This window comes from Anas platyrhynchos, chromosome 13, assembly GCF_047663525.1.
Source record: "Anas platyrhynchos isolate ZD024472 breed Pekin duck chromosome 13, IASCAAS_PekinDuck_T2T, whole genome shotgun sequence".
NCBI lineage: Eukaryota > Metazoa > Chordata > Aves > Anseriformes > Anatidae > Anas > Anas platyrhynchos.
In genome coordinates this window covers 14,733,488-14,749,201 of record NC_092599.1, presented here as the reverse complement: position 1 = coordinate 14,749,201, position 15,714 = coordinate 14,733,488, and the positions used below count along the sequence as shown (strand labels likewise).

General features: G+C 52.6%; 1 protein-coding gene across 3 annotated transcripts in view; it reads left to right on the top strand.

Moving 5' to 3' along the window:
- The window catches only part of STAB1 (stabilin 1), a 57,653-nt gene extending 41,958 nt beyond the window's left edge, over positions 1-15,695 (top strand). For all 3 annotated transcript variants that reach the window (XM_027467285.3, XM_027467287.3, XM_027467286.3), the window contains 28 exons: positions 1,060-1,139; positions 1,476-1,601; positions 2,277-2,350; positions 2,686-2,760; positions 3,335-3,454; positions 4,251-4,298; positions 4,417-4,500; positions 5,396-5,542; positions 5,704-5,841; positions 6,840-6,899; positions 7,005-7,181; positions 7,340-7,426; positions 7,859-8,005; positions 8,175-8,240; positions 8,800-9,025; positions 9,651-9,800; positions 10,517-10,621; positions 11,053-11,160; positions 11,340-11,533; positions 12,129-12,273; positions 12,554-12,687; positions 13,150-13,315; positions 13,523-13,629; positions 13,863-13,982; positions 14,082-14,234; positions 14,357-14,476; positions 14,609-14,755; positions 15,398-15,695. In XM_027467285.3, coding sequence (XP_027323086.2) covers positions 1,060-1,139; positions 1,476-1,601; positions 2,277-2,350; positions 2,686-2,760; positions 3,335-3,454; positions 4,251-4,298; positions 4,417-4,500; positions 5,396-5,542; positions 5,704-5,841; positions 6,840-6,899; positions 7,005-7,181; positions 7,340-7,426; positions 7,859-8,005; positions 8,175-8,240; positions 8,800-9,025; positions 9,651-9,800; positions 10,517-10,621; positions 11,053-11,160; positions 11,340-11,533; positions 12,129-12,273; positions 12,554-12,687; positions 13,150-13,315; positions 13,523-13,629; positions 13,863-13,982; positions 14,082-14,234; positions 14,357-14,476; positions 14,609-14,755; positions 15,398-15,592 — 3,499 coding nt within the window. In that variant the 3' untranslated portion in view covers positions 15,593-15,695. The remainder of the gene's footprint in view (positions 1-1,059; positions 1,140-1,475; positions 1,602-2,276; positions 2,351-2,685; positions 2,761-3,334; positions 3,455-4,250; positions 4,299-4,416; positions 4,501-5,395; positions 5,543-5,703; positions 5,842-6,839; positions 6,900-7,004; positions 7,182-7,339; positions 7,427-7,858; positions 8,006-8,174; positions 8,241-8,799; positions 9,026-9,650; positions 9,801-10,516; positions 10,622-11,052; positions 11,161-11,339; positions 11,534-12,128; positions 12,274-12,553; positions 12,688-13,149; positions 13,316-13,522; positions 13,630-13,862; positions 13,983-14,081; positions 14,235-14,356; positions 14,477-14,608; positions 14,756-15,397) is intronic.
- Positions 15,696-15,714: the final 19 nt, after the last annotated feature.

The window sequence follows — 15,714 nt, the reverse complement described above, 5'->3', positions numbered from 1 at the left end:
ACATAAAATGTTTCCAAACAACTTCCGTACATGTGGATGGAATAAAGCAGAGACTCCAAGCTGCTCCAAGTCTGGCATTAGTCATGGAGCAAAGCAAACAGACATCGACAAGCCCTCTCTGCCTTGCTTCCTCCCACCAAGGAATTATGTGGGCTGATGTACTGTAAGGACTCCCTTTTGCTGCCCTCTCCACTCGTTATCTACTCTCCCATTTTGTGGTACTGGCACAGTCCCCTGTATTGTGCCATGCAGAAGTGTGGGGGCACAGTCAAGGAGCGTGGTGCAGGGTGTGAAGCCTGTGCCTGGGTGCCAGCTCCATGGCCAGCTTCTGTGGTGGTTTTAGGTGACTTATGGCAGCCTTTGTCAAACCCACCTGGCCCACAATTTAGGCCATTAATGTCTACGTGACAACAGGTGGTTGTCATTCAGGCCTGGAGCCCACAAAGGAGCAAAGCATCGTTTGGAGTTAGTGTGAGTGGAACCAAGTGATGCTGTCCAGGTGTGTTCCAGCTGCGTGTGGCTGTCCAAAATCACAGGCTCATTGCTGGGCTGCTGCCAGATGGTCACTAGGCACCAAATGCTATCAGCCACCACCTGCCAGAGCCCTCCTCTGCTCCTTCATTACCATGAGGAGCACTGGGTAGCAGAGAGGAGTAAAGTGCCAAGCTACGAACAATGGGCTCTATGTTCTATGAGTACTACAGCAGCTACTCAGTCTCCTTGTTTTTGGCAGTAAGCCTCTGGCGTACTGCCATGATGATGGGCATCCTCCTCAGATGATCTTTCTGGAATCTCTAGAGCCTTTTGATGTGGCAGGGCTCTTCTTCTGCTGAGCACCACACCCCTTTTCTAGGTGGGTTTTGCTGCTTACCTGTGATATTTTTGGGTTGATTCTTTGGTGCCGTAACGAAATAGTAACTTTGGGCATGTTCTTCCTTTGGTCATTATGGATGCTAGTGGATGCTAATTTGCACATGCTAGGCTTGTGTAGCGTGTGTTTCCCACTGGCCAAGCAAATCTGGAGATGTTCTCAATGATTGTTTTTCTGTTTTGTTTCAGCTGCCTGAATGGCTCCGCAGATTCCCCACCCATGTGCTCCTGCTCTGCTGGATATACAGGGAATGGAACCCATTGCACAGGTATGTTTGGTAACTGTGGCCAAGGTTCAAGATTGTGCAGGAAAATTGTTTTTCTGATCTAACCATTGGTCATCAGTTAGCTAATACTGTGATAGAAGGACTTGTCAGTCCAATTTGGGGATTGTTTAAGCTGAGCATGACTTTTGGACTGGCCTCTCACAGATCTGAATGAGGCCCCTACCTTTAAAGGACCTACAGTTCCATTGAGAGAAAAAAAAAAGGGGGGGGGGATTAATAAAATAATGCGATTTTTGTTAAGATGCATGATCATTCTGGCACTGTTCATCTTCCTTAGATGCTCTGAGCTGATTCTACTTCTCTTGTTTGTGATCACAGAAATAGATCCATGCATTATTGATCACGGTGGCTGCTCCATAAATGCCGTGTGTACTAAAGTGTCCCCAGGAGAGAGAACCTGTGTTTGCAAGGAAGGCTATGCTGGAGATGGGACGCTGTGCCTGGGTGAGTGCTCAGTGCATGTTTTGATGATGGTGGCAAGACACCATCCACACAAAAGGGAGTTTCAGGCTAAAAGCATTACAATTTCAGGTTAAAGCACTGAATAATTTGATTCTTCTTTCAGTCTGTTTATGCAGTCATTGTTTCAGAGTCAGTAATTGCTGGCTTACCTTGATTCAGCAGTGTTTCTGCTTTTTGTTGAGGTGTACACACATTCATGTACCCATGTACCTACGTGCCTGTAGGTGTGTGCTCAGTGTGCTCCCAGATTCTGACCAGCCATGAGGTTACTGCTGTCCCAGCACACTGCCACCTCAAACTGGGCAGGGAGCTCACGCTGCCCCTGGCACCTGTCTCTCTGGATGGCCTCAGACCAGCATTTTGTGATGTTCTGAGATGGGACTGGAGCTGTGGGGGAGTCCAGTCTTCTTGTACCCTTTAAAGCATGCTCAGACAGTTGTGGCATCTCAGCGGACAGATTTATCACAACTCAGAGACCCACGCATGGCACAAGTAAAACTTGCAGTTGTTCCCTGTTCCTTTGCTATCACAAGTTACTTTGCCATGATGTTTCCCAAGCTGGGCAAGTCCTCCCTGTCGCTTTACCGATACCTCTTTGACTCACCAGCTGCCTTGGACAGTCCTCAGCACTAACGTGGCCTTACTGTTTTACTGCAGAAATTGATCTGTGTCTTGAAAGCAACGGGGGGTGCCACGCCAATGCAGAGTGTGTTAAAACGGGCCCACGGAAGGTGAGTAACTACGTTGAATGTCAGGGCAATATTATTATGAAATTGTGTCTAATTCTCTCAAAGGCAATCCTTCCCATGGCAGTGCTCTGCATCAGGATTATTACCTTCCACACAGAATGTTGCCTGGGAAGGGCTTAAAAAGCTTGCTGCTTCCTTGAAAGCAGATTCTTTCTGTTGGTGAGAGGCTGGAGGCGCCCTCAGCCTGTAGTTGTTGACACAAACGTGTTTTTTCCATGAAGGAATGGAGTGTGTGACAGATGCTTTCCACCCAGCTCAGCCATTGTGTTTTCTTTGCTGGGCTCAAGTTTCAGACTGAGCAGCTGTTTTCCCTCCAGGTTGCCTGCAACTGTCTTCCTGGTTACAGCGGGGATGGCGTGAGCCGGTGCAACCCCATTAACTTGTGTGAACAGGTCTGTCTGCATTTTGCTATTACTAGGGGTGAAGGCTGCAGCCTTGATCCCAACAGCTAACAGCAAGAGCAGGGTTAGGCTGTGTGCTTAGAGCTGTCTGGCTTGCCTTTTTACATACCTAAGGGATTTCCCAGTGTGTTTGGTTTCCACTGCTTCTCACAGTGACCCACAAGTATCTCAGCCACATGGCACTAAGACTGGATGCCCCTCTTTTGGGAGAAGCAGCACAACAACACAGGGTTGAAGGCACGTGGGCTTGTTTCTCTGTTTTACTCAAAAGAGTAAGCCATGCTCACAGCATCTCTGCTAAGTCTATTTGCAATCTCTTTGCATCCCAGATTTTGTCGTTATTGTGGCTTTCAAAAATAGGGTACAAAAGTCTTGTTTCACACTAGAATTTGACACTGAAAAGCCCTTGAGAATCTAAGTGAGGTTTATTTTAAGGCACTTGACAGATGGATGAATGGTTTCCTTTCTGCTGGTCTGGGTATAGTTAGCAGCTCCTGCAGGCAGGTGTGGTCATGCAAATTGTTGATGATGCCCTTCCATGCAAGCCTTTCACTCTTTTTGCCAGAATAATGGAGGCTGTAGTCCCTTTGGGCTCTGCAAGTACACGGGTCCTGGCACTCGAAACTGCTCCTGCTCTTGGTACAGTGTTGGAGATGGCTTCACCTGCCATGGCAAAGTGTATCAGGTGAGAAACATGCACAGCATCTTCTGAGTTCAGGCCTCCTGTCCCACAGCAAACTTGCCTTCAAGCATGAGCTGTGGATTTATAGTGTCATATCAACATGTGTGTGTGTGGTATAGGAGCAGAGACAGCTGCTCTGAGGTATATCTGGAGCGCCAACTTAGAGAAGAGAATCACAGTAAAGCAACCTTGCTCCAAAGGGAGCTGCAGTATGAATATGAACATTGTGCTGCTCTGATGGCAGCACTGGCTATGCCTCCAGGCATGTCACATTTTATTAAGGGCAAATTTCTCCCCTGGAAACCCACTTCTTCCAGTCTGTAGGTTCAGTGCATGTATCACCTGTGGCCATGCCAGCACGTGGGATCTAGTCTGGAAGGAGGCAGTCTCTCTCCTGCTCTGTTGCCAATCTGGTGGCTATCCTTGGGCACACTGGTGACCGTTTCTGGTAATGGCAAATGGCAGTGGGATTGCAGCAGGTGTTTTGTGAAGCACTCGAGGTGTCCCATGAGCACTGAGGCAGTTCAACCTATGAGACAGCCACTGCAGAAGCAGCCCGCTTTTGTGTCTCAGCAAATCCTGCCGTCTCCATCTCTGATGTGAATGGTCCAGGCAGAAATCACTGCCTGCTTTGTAACCTCCATGGCATCCATGCCCACAGTGCTGGCAAGGGAGGGAGGGCAAGGTGGCTGTGGTGTGTCAGAAGAACTTGTTGGAGTGGAAGAGGAAGGAGCAGGTCACTGTGCTGGCTGCTGGTGGAAGACACTCTGCTAACACCAGCTCTTTCTCTTTGTTTAAGGAGCTCGCAAGGATCAAAGACGCATCCGTGTTCTTTAAGATGATACTGGTTAGTATCAAACGGCTTTTCCTGGTCTGCAATTCCCACTTGTATTTTTTGCAAGAGGTTCTTACTAACTGGAACTGTGTTTTCTGTTTGCCGTCCCACAAATGCTTCCCTGCCACAGGCAGAAAACACCAAGGAGCTCAGTGGAGCAGGGCCTTTCACTGTCTTCGTCCCACGGGCAGATTTCATAGCAAACACCACAACGGTAAGTGTCCTTCCACCCCAAACACTGTCAGGTGTCTGCCAAGTTCCAGTTGTGCCAGGGTCTCCTGTGGGTATGCCCTGAACTGAAGCAGAAACTTCACTGAAGAGCATTAAATGCATCCCCATTCCCCATCAGTGTAAGGTTTGGATGCAGGCTTGCTGCAGACAGTCTGGGCAGGGGTGGACATGGTTCCTGTTGTAAGGAAATCCTTACTGCAGGCTCTTGTGGTCCTCAAAGACCATAAGACTCTGGAGTTTTATGGTCCTCAGAGACACTGTACCAAATCAGTGATGTGTGGTGGCTTTCATTGCCCATGGCTATTAGAGGCTGCTAATAGCAAGGCTTCAGAGTATCCGTGATGAAGACCTCTTATTCCTGCCCTGTTCCCTGGGCACTGCCATCCCACTTCAAACTAGTGGAGACCTGAGGGAGGAGAGAACTTCATCCAGGACCTGATGAACCAGACAGGTCCTTGACCAGCAGCTTTTTGGTGTCATTGAAGTGGAAGATCCTAACACCATCACTGGCAAGTCCTGCTGGGCAGTTTCATGCCACCAGTCCCAGCCTTTTTTCCATGGGCCTCCCCTATAGAAGGGAACAATTCCCAAGGACCGTGTACCCCAGGCATCACTTGTTCAAGGCCAATGTAGCTATTTGTCCTCCATCAAGGGACCTGAATGCTGTTCTTTGTTGTCTTGATTAAATTTCCCAAAATTCTTGAATGTATTTGTGCATTCGCTGTGTTTTGAGGGAACCAGCTTTCTACCAGGATGGATCAGCAGGGCAGGCCAAGCAGAAGAGCCCGAGGCAATCCAGGTCTCCCTCATCAGGTCTGTGCCTCTCCCACAAGACAAAGAGCCCACAGTGTGATCTCCTTCCTGTTTTCTCTCTGTAGTTTGAGGAGTGGAAGAGCAGAGGTCTCCTCCGGGAGCTGCTTCGCTACCATATGGTGGGTTGCCAGAAACTGCTGTTGAGTGACCTAGAAGACCAAGAGTCCCTTACATCTTTATCTGGCCACAAAATAACAATCACAGAGAAAGAGGTAGTTCTCTAACATCATTCCCTTCCCTGCCTCACTTGACAGGATGTCACTTTTGCTGTCATTTGAAGGCCACGGTGGTGGTGGGTGATTCCCACAGCCTGCAGGTGGCTCACAGGGCCATGCTCTGGTGGGAGTACCTCACTGCATCCCTTCTCTCGCAGAATAGCATCTATCTCAATGGGGAAGCCAAAGTGGTGACAGGTGACATCATCGGCGTGAATGGGGTCATCCATTTTATCAACAAGATCCTCATTCCAAGTGACCTGGTGGACCGTAACATTTCCTTAAAGATCTCACAGGCAAGTCTGAAAGAACGTGCCCTAACATCTGCCACGGTGAAGACAGGGCTACAGTCTTTATCCCAACAACTTTGGTATTGCTGTCCCTGATAAGCCATTTCCCTGCATCCTCAGCCCAAGGCCATATGTGGTTCTCCTCCTTCCAGCTCCTAGCCATGTAGGTGACGTCTGAGGACATGGTTCTGGCTTGTGAAGGTGGCAGCATTTGTGGCATAGCAATATTTGGGCCAGAAGGAGCCATGATCCATCATCAGAGAACAGTGATGGATGTAGGTAGAGAGGTTGTGTCCCGTGTAAACCATCACATTCCTTTTCCAGTGCAGAGCACATTGCAGTATGGCAGTGAGAGTCTTTCAGATACTCCTGAAACAAGTGCTAGCAGCTTATAGCTCCTGGATTTTTCGGTAAATAACACATTCTCTATACAGCACAACAGAGTACTGAAAGCCATCCCATCTCCTGCCATAGCAGCGCCTACCCAGCATGAGACAGAGAAGTAGCAGCTGCTGAATGCCAGCCCTAGCCATTAGGTGTGACAGCAACAGAGATGAATTTGTCTTGTTTAGCTACTGTGGTTGTAAACCACCTGGTTTCTCCCCTGCACCACCACTCCAGGTCCTGGAGGGGGGGGAGCTCTCTGCCACCAGGTAGAAACCGGTCCTGTGGCAAAAGGCAACCTCCGTGGGTTGGAAGGTTGTCACACTCATTTCTACACAGCGATTGGAGCTGTTCTGACCGGTTCTTGCTTGTGCATGGAAAGGGAGCTTTTCACCCCGTAAGGAGTTAGTTTTGTCACTAACACAGCAGTCGGAAGAGGCTGGCACCAACTACCAAGGCAGACACAGGAATGGATGCACTGGGCTTTGTGACGGGTCGTCTCAATATCTGGGAGAACCACTGCAAGCTACCTATAGAAGGGACTGTGACCTGAGTCAGGCTGGCACGGTGGCTTTGTTCCTGGCGCCTCTTAGTGACGGTTTGTTTTTTTCCTCCTGCAGCAAAATATCACAGAAGTGGCAGAGGCCTTTGGGTACACCATTTATAGCAAGCTGCTGAAGGTGAGCAACCTGACTCCTGCTGTTCCATGAGAAGATGATGTGTACACGTGTGTGTTCACTTTTGGCTTGTGGCTTTTTCTTTGCATCCCCTCTTATCTTGGACAGGATGCGGAGCTGCTGCCACTGATTAGTAACCCTCTGCATAGACCCTTCACCATGCTGTGGCCTACAGATGCTGCGTTCAATGCCCTTCCGGAGAAAAGGCAGGAGTGGCTGTACCGCAGGGAGCATCGGGACATGCTGGCCTCCTACCTCAAAGCACACATGATCAGAGACATGAAGGTAAATGTGACAGCATTTCACTCACAGCAGCTTTACATGCTGCCGTGTCACACCCCCTCTCAGTGCGGCTGCTGACCCTGTTCTTCAACAAGCAGCATCCCCTTTTGGAATACAAGCAGCCAGTTTTGCTTGTCTCTCCCTTCTTTTTCCCTTCTTAGATTGTCGCTGGTAACATGCCCCAAGTCAAGTTCATACGGACCATGCACGGCTCCACCATCTCATTCATCTGCAGCAAAACCCACACGGTACGTGATGGAGATGCCAGGCTCTGCTTCCCACTGTCAGCTGTCAGCTGATGCTGTGTGTTGATCACCAGCAGGAAGGGAACATAGAGTTGGGATGCTGGCCCTTTAGAGAGGCTCAAGACTCAGGGGCCAGCTGGCAGGAAAGGGCAGAGGCACACGTACCTACAGAAACCTGCAGTGCTGACCAGATTGCTAAGCCAGCCGTGGGGTGCCATGACCTTTCCATGGCTTGTGTCGCGTGAACAGAGACCATTTATTAGGAGAGGTGGCTTTGCAAAATGACATTTGGGTGGTTAAGGACATGAGCGCAGAGAGTCTGAAGAGTTCTTGGGGTGACTGAGAAGTCATGACAGCCAAAAAGGGTGATCCTCAGGTGGTGCAGCCATGGTGCGGGATGTGCCAGGATCACAAGTTGTTTTCTTCCTTTGGTAGGGGGAGCTTATGGTGGGGAACGGTGATGCCATGATCGTTCAGAGACACATGGAGTTCAATGGGGGCATTGCTTACGGCATCGATAGACTGTTGGAGCCACCAGATCTGGGATCTCGGTGTGATGAGTTCGTCTTTGTTGAGCTGCAGGTGAGCGCTTCAGATAAAGCTGAAGAGAACCTGCACTGTCTGTTGAGCTCTTGCCAAGGAAGAGGGATGTTAGGAGGGCTTACTGCTCTTCCTTGGCAAAGCACAGTGCAGCTGAGAGAGGCAGAAATACATATTGAGTTGCTTTGGGGTTTCTTTCTCCCCTCCACAGAGATCTACGGAGAGCTGCGGACTCTGTGGCTTCGAGCCGCCCTGCCCTCCTGGCTCAGTTCATCGGGTAAAGCTCCCATCTTTGCCACCAAGGTGGCCTGTTGCAGGGCTGATGACAATACCCACGTGCCCCTTGTGTTTCAGCCACAAAATGAGGGCACACCTTCGTGTAGCAAGTCCCTTGGTTTTTGGTCACACGGTTTTGTAGAACAGGAGCTGGGCTGAGCAATGTGGGATCAGGGACCACAGTGGTCCTTACCTGGTCAATCCCAAAGGGGTGACAGGGCTGCGTGGGTCCAGCTTCATCCCTGAAGTAGTACGGGGGGGCTTTTGGGAGGGAGTGTCACAGCAAAAGAGCTCAGGCTGGCCGCTGGAGCTTCCCCAGGGATCAGGTGGGGAGCAGCTTTGTGCCCTGCTCGCTGCACTGCCCATTGTCCCTCACGTGCTGGGTTCCTGGCATGTCCCCATGTTACTCCCACGGCTCACCAGCCCCACCACATGTTAGGAAGCCTCCGCTTCTCGGTATAAAACTGAATGGGTGGCACAGAAATGTCAAGGTGAGGTGTCAGGGACACAGTATCCAGCGACAATGTGGCAAACTCTGTGTTTTGCCTGTTTCCTCGCAGGGGGGAACCAGGGGCTGCTACTATTACGGAAACCAGCTGTTCAGAAACACTTTTCTGTTTCACCACTCCTCCTTGTTGCGGCCATCCTGGCCGCCCTCCCCGTGGGACCCCCTCAGAAGACACTTCTCTTCCAGGGGGTCTAGGAAGCAAGGCTGTGAGAGGATCTGCATTTCCACCCAGTGGGTCCCCCAGTGCTGCAAGAACCACTATGGCCGCGACTGTCGGGGTAAGGAGGCGTGAGACCCTTCCTGGCCCTTTCTCTCATGCCAAGAAGGCAGTTTCATTCAGCATGGGTTTCTGATGCCAACAAATGCACTTCCCCAGGGAAGGGGAAGGGAAAGGGTGGGCAACATCCCAGGCGAGGAGCCGCAGCCCATAAAGAGTGTAGGGAAAAATCAATCCCCTGTGGATGGTATTGTACCAGGGAATTCCCTTTCCTTGACGAATCCCATGGGGAGCCCTGGGCGCCAGGCAGCTGGTCGTAGTTGTCACACCTATCACTGGTCCCTAGATGCATCCAGTGAACAACCATTCCCAGGCTTCATGCACAGGCAGCTTTCATGTACCTAGATGAGTCCTGCTGCCAGGTTAGCATGGGGCAGGCCAGCACAGACACAGCATTCCTGGGAGCAACCAGGCTGGAAACCGGGCCAAATTTGCTCTTCTTGCCCTCATTCCCAAGGCTTTTAGTCAGGGGATGTCCCCAGTGCTCCCTCCCAGGACTGCCGAACATGCTGTAAGGCACATTCACATGGCACCTGGTGCACAGGCTCTGTGCAGGGCAGCAGGCACTCCCCTCCAGTGCAGGGCCGCTTTGTCACCACTGCCTCACTGAGGTGCCCTGTTCACAGCATGCCCGGGAGGGCTTGAGGCGCCATGCGGTAACCGTGGTACCTGCGACGACAAAATCCGCGGCTCTGGGAGGTGCAACTGCAGCCAGGCCTTCATTGGGACCAGCTGTGAGCTGTGTGCTCCCGGCAGATACGGGCCCAACTGCCAAGGTAAGGGGGAAGCCCATGGGGCGTACAGATGGTTTGTATGGAGACGACTGCAGCACATGGTGCTATTTGGAGGGGGGATAGATGCTGGGTGACCTTTTTGCAGCTTACAGCATGGGAATCAGCTCTGCCACGTGTGTCTGTTCCCCACAACACTCGGGTCAGATCTCTAGGGCTGGGGACACCCCTCCCTGGGCTCTCTGCGGGACAGCTGTTGCGCCAGGTGTAGTTTCAAGAAGGCTCTGGGTTCAAAGACCCCCTTCTGGTTTGTCACACCCAGCTGAGAGCCCCTGTTTGGCTGAAACTCTGGGGTGTGCTCAGCAGGGACCTGTGCCATGAGAGGCAAGGGGAAAAGGCAGTTTTCCCTGTCCCATGCTGGGCAGATCTTGACTCTCCAGGAACGTTTTTAAGGGCTGAATATTGGCAGGGACTCTGGGGGAGAAGGCATCCCTAGAAGTGCCCAAGGGAGGGAAATGCTGGGGGGTCTGTGGGAGCTTCCCCTCATGCGTGGAGGATACGTCCTGCAGAGATGGGGGGGGTCTGGGCTGGCAGCAATGGGAAGGGGTGTGCATGTGTGTGTATTTGTGTGTGTGTGTGTGTGTGTATGTACTGCTATGGCTGCCTGCACACACTGCCCCCACAAGCACATTTCTGTCCCGTGGGCTTTTGCTGCAGTGCAGGCAGGTGCCATTACAGCATTCTTTACCCATTCCTCGCAGAATGCAACTGCACAGAGAACGGTGTGTGCAACGGAGGGCTGCACGGCGATGGCTTCTGCTTCTGTGCTGAGGGCTGGACTGGAGAACGCTGTGAAACCAGGCTAGGTGAGGAGTGCCAGGCCCCACCGCTGCCTAAACCCCGACCTTGTGCTGCCCCCCAGTGTGAGGGACAAGCCCTGTTCCCACAGTGCTGCTCATGGTCTTGCCTTGGGACAGCACAGTGCTCCTGCAGCAGCCCTGGGGGTGTTTCTTTGGGGCTGATGAATGGCACCTCCCACACCCCCCAAAAACCCCGATTCCATCACCTGCTGTTCCCCGGGACTCAGGGAACAAGCAGCCAGTCAGAACCATCTCCAAAAAGGAGCTGTCAGCTGGGGGGAAAGGGAGGGACATAGCATATCCTGAGATCTGGTCTCAATTAACTCCACAAGGGTTGGGGAGCCTCTGGGGCAGAGGCAGGTGGTGGCAGCCATGCCCGTGTTGCAGCCTTTGCATCACACGTGTGGTTTTCTGACCCATGTACACTCTGGTTTCAGTCATGACACCCGAATGCTCGCCACCGTGCCATCCCCAAGCTGCCTGCCGCTCCGGCAACCTCTGCGAATGCAACCTACACTACGAGGGAGATGGTAGAATGTGCACAGGTGAGGGGGAGCCACCAGGGGATGGGGTGGCGGGGTGGTGAGAGAGGGAAAAAGTGGACAACGTGGCATGACAAGAGGTGACGGCCTCCTGAGCAGCTCCATGGAGGAAAGCAAGACAGACAAACCACCAGGGGACTGAGCAAAGTAGGTTAGTTAACACAGTGCTTTTATCCATACAGTGATTGACATGTGCAGCCAGGACAACGGGGGGTGTGCTGCACAGGCACAGTGCACGCAGGTTGGTGTCAACATCTCCTGTGCCTGTGCTGCTGGGTACCGAGGAGACGGCTACGTCTGCGACCCCATAGACCGGTGTGCGGACGGCAGGAACGGGGACTGCAGCGAGCACGCCAAGTGCATCAGCACCGGGCCGGTGAGTACATCCCATATGTCCAGGGACATCTGCATGCCTGTGAGAGCAGCTGGAGGACAGTGATGTGACCGTGTCCCCTGCTGCTGTAGGCCCTGTGCCTGGCCGGCCTCTCTGGTCTCAGGTATTGAGCTCATCCTGCAGGCCCTGCTAATGTAATTCTGAGGCCATTTCCCCCCATCCCTCTGTCCAACAGGCATAAGTGGTGCAAGTCATGGCATTTGTGGGGGCTCTGGGGTGGTCCTTTGGGGACAATGCCAGCCGTTTTTGCAGAGGAACCAGAGCTGCTCACTGCAGAAGGGACACAGAATGTGATGCAGTGCAACACTCACAAGCCATGTACCCATGAGCTGAGCTGTCTTACAAACAGCACGTGGCAAGGAATCAGTGTAACATTTTTGGCAGGGTTATGTGCAATTGGGTGTGGGACAACAGGATGTAGGACAAGCAATGCAGCCTAAGAAAGGCCACATGTTGTGTCACAGTGCCAGTGGGCTGCAGAGGCATTCTGAAGGCTCGTCCCCAGGTTCACAGGGATGCACAGTTTGCCAGCTGCTCTTTGCATGTTTTCACATGCCGGCCTTCCTTCATGCTGCAGAACGAGCGGCGCTGTGAGTGCAAGCGGGGCTATGTCGGCGACGGGATCCAGTGCCTGGAGGAGGCTGTGCCCCCCACCGACCGGTGCCTGGACAACAACGGGCAGTGCCACCGGGAGGCCATCTGCACCGACCTGCACTTTCATGGTGAGTGAACCTCCAGCATCCTTCACCTTGTGGCTGGGGCATCCCTCAGAAGAGGGCGAGGGTGGGAGAAGCAAGGGGCCAGGGACTCGTCACTGCAGCTTGGTCTGGTTTTCACAATCCCCTTTTCCCCTACATGATATACAGGGGAGGATGAGCCTGCACCCATCCTCTGCACCCACCCTTGGCTGGCTGTGCCACCTGCACTCAGACAGGGGACCTGGCTGGGAGACTGCTCGCTTTCAGTGCTGTGCTGATGCTCCCGGGACTTGTTATTTTGCAGATAAGACGATGGGTGTATTTCATCTGCAGTCACCCCGAAAGAAGTATGACTTCACTTATGAGCAGGCACAGAGGGCCTGTGCAGCAGAAGGCGCCTCCTTGGCCACTTTCCGGCAGCTCTCGGCAGCACAGCAGGTCAGTGGGGTGGGGGGCACGGTGTCCATTTGCCTGTTGGTGCTTCCTCAACCTCCAAAGGAAGAAGTCGTGGGGACAGCAGTGGGCAGCCTTACCAAAAGCATTTGCTTTTGGTAAAAAAAAGCTGCTCTCCCTCGTGTACGTAGCCAGTTTCAGCAGCCCAGAGGGTGACCAGGTCATGGTAACCTTTATTCAGTGAGGTCATCCCCAAAACGACTGACATGGGACAGCTGAGGCAGGAGGGATGGACCTCAGCTGGTCCTTAGCTTTTGCCCCATGGTCCATGAAACCAGGAGGGCTGCTGGCTCCCACTAGCCATGCTGATAGCTTGAGGCAAAACCCAGCCCTTTACATGCCAGGAGAACACAGCCTAAGGCTGCATGATGGAAGTGTGCGTGAGGACACACAAAAGCTGGCCTGGAGCTATTATGTTTAATCTAACGATCTATTTTCGTCTGCCAGATGGGATTCCATCTGTGCCTGGTGGGGTGGCTGGACAACGGCACGGCTGGATACCCCACAGCCTACCCCAACCCCAGCTGCGGGGCTAACCGGGTGGGCATCGTGGACTACGGCACCAGAAACAACCTGAGTGAGACCTGGGATGCCTTCTGCTACCGGGAGAAGGGTGAGTGGCACGAGCACCTTCCCTGGAAAACATCCTGCCTGGCACAAGCGAAGGCTGCGGGGACAGAGCTGCCCTGAGGGCGCATCCCCTCTCCCCACACCCGTGTCAGGAGGGAACACGCTGAGGGCCACCCAGAAGCCAAGGGAGTGGGGGGGTCTGTGCAGCCACCATGGGCAAGTCAAGGCACAGCTCGATGTTCCTTTGCAGATCTGGTGTGCACCTGCCGGGAAGGGTTTGTGGGAGATGGGTATTCCTGCAACGGCAAACTCCCCGAGGTGCTCGCAGACCACCCTCGCTTCTCCACCTTCTATTCCGTAAGCAATTTGCTCCTGGGACCTTGATGTGCCAGCGGCTGGGCACAGGGGGAACGGGAGGGATTAAGGGCAAGCAGGAGGAACAAGAGGGGTTCAGCCTGTGTGCTGGGGCAGAGTGCAAACAGCAAGGCATTTTCTTTCCAAGGTCAGGGGGATGCTTCTTGGGCTGAGCATGATCACTTCTTCAAGCTGACTGCAGTGTCCTAATGGGGAAGATTTCCCGTCTTTTCCAGATGTTGCTTGATTTTGCCAATGACACAGAAGAAGGATTGGATTTTTTCATCTATTTGTCTGATGACTCCGCTCCCAAAACTCTCTTTGTGCCCCTGAATTCTGGCTTTGCAAAAAATGAAGTAAGTGAACAGGGACCAAGTGGCCACTTGAGGGTGCACGGAACAAAGAGGGGAGCTGTCTCAGCCACTTCTCATCCCCGCTCCGCCTTGCTTTTTCAGACACTGACAGGAGAAGAACTGAAGCTCCACGTGTCATCCAGCAACGTTGTGCTCTTCAGCTTCAACCTCACAGCAGGCACCAACATCACATCCCAGTCAGGACATGATCTCCACGTGTCAGACCTTCCCGTGGGGAACGGCACAGAGCAGGCGGTACGTTTGACATCCAAGGAGGACGGAAAACCCCACAACCTTCCACCCCCCTTCTATTTTGAGATGGGAAACACGGGGGAGGCTTGCTGATAGAGTGCCAGCCCCTCTATCCCGTGCTGTAGGGTGCCAGGGGGATCAACGACAGGATGATCGTGGAGTGGGACATCGTGGCTTCCAATGGCATCATTCACGCCATCGCGGAGCCGCTGAGGATCCCACCGCCCGCCGTGCACGTCAGTCAGGTGAGTGTCTGAGGGCACGTGTGGGGATCGGTGGTGCCAAAGGAGCTGGAGAACGGGGACAAGGGGCCCACGGTGGCAATGTGGGGGGCTGAGCTGTGCCGGGGCTGCTCCTCTCACTGTTCTTCACCGCAGGTCAATGGCAGGGCCCAGCCCGGGGGCTCTGTGGCCGCGGGGCTGGCGTCAGCCCTGGGCCTTGCACTGGTGCTGGCAGCCGGTGCTGGAGTCGCCTACTGGTGGGTGAAGCGGCGCCAGCGGGACGGGCAGTTCGGGTACCTGCAGGTACGGGCAAAGGGCAGGAGGGCATGGCCGGGGCCCTAGGGCTGGTGCGGGGTTTTCATTCTTCATTTTTAGTGGTTTGGTTTTATTTGATATTTCTTCTTTTTTCTTGTTTTAATTCCTTTTAGCCTACATTTATTCTTTATTACATTTCAGTTTTTTACTTTTGTTTATTTTTCTTGTTTTATTTACTTTTAACCTACATTTATTTTCTATTACTTTAATTTTTATTTTTTATTTATTGTTTTTCTTGTTTTCATCATTTTTAACCTACATTTATTTTTTATTACATTTTGTTTCTTATTTTTATTTATTTTTCTCGATTTCTTTTTTTATTTCTGTTTTAATTCCTTTTACCCTACATTTATTCTTTATTACATTTTGGTTTTTTACTTCTATTTATTTTTCTTGTTTTAATTCCTTTTAACCTACATTTATTAATTTCATTTTTATTTTTTAGTTATTGTTTTTCTTGTTTTCATCATTTTTAACCTACTTTTATCTTTATTACATTTTATTTTTTATTTTACGGTTCGAAACCCCTTTTTATTTTCATACATTTTTTAACCTAAGGGTGGGCTGCAGGGGGCGGGGCATGTCCCAAGGGGGCCGTGTCCCACCCTACACCCGCCCCGCCCCCTCTAGGCCGACCTGCGCGAGGAGGATGAGGAGGAGGAGGCAGAGCCGGGGCCGGCCCGCCCGCGGGGGGAGGCGGGGCCCCGCGCCGCCAGGCCCCGCCCCCAGCGGCCGCTGGTCGCCATCCCCAACCCGCTCTATGGCGGCCACGCCCCCGACTACGAACCGCTGCACGTGAGCACGGCCCCGCCCCCCTCCCCGTGACCACGCCCCCTCTATGTGGCCACGCCCCCTCCCTATACTCCTGTACCTCCCCCTGGCCCCATTGCCCCCCATGGCCCCAATAAAGCGCTGCCCCCACATCCAAGTGTCCGTGTGTTCGAGTC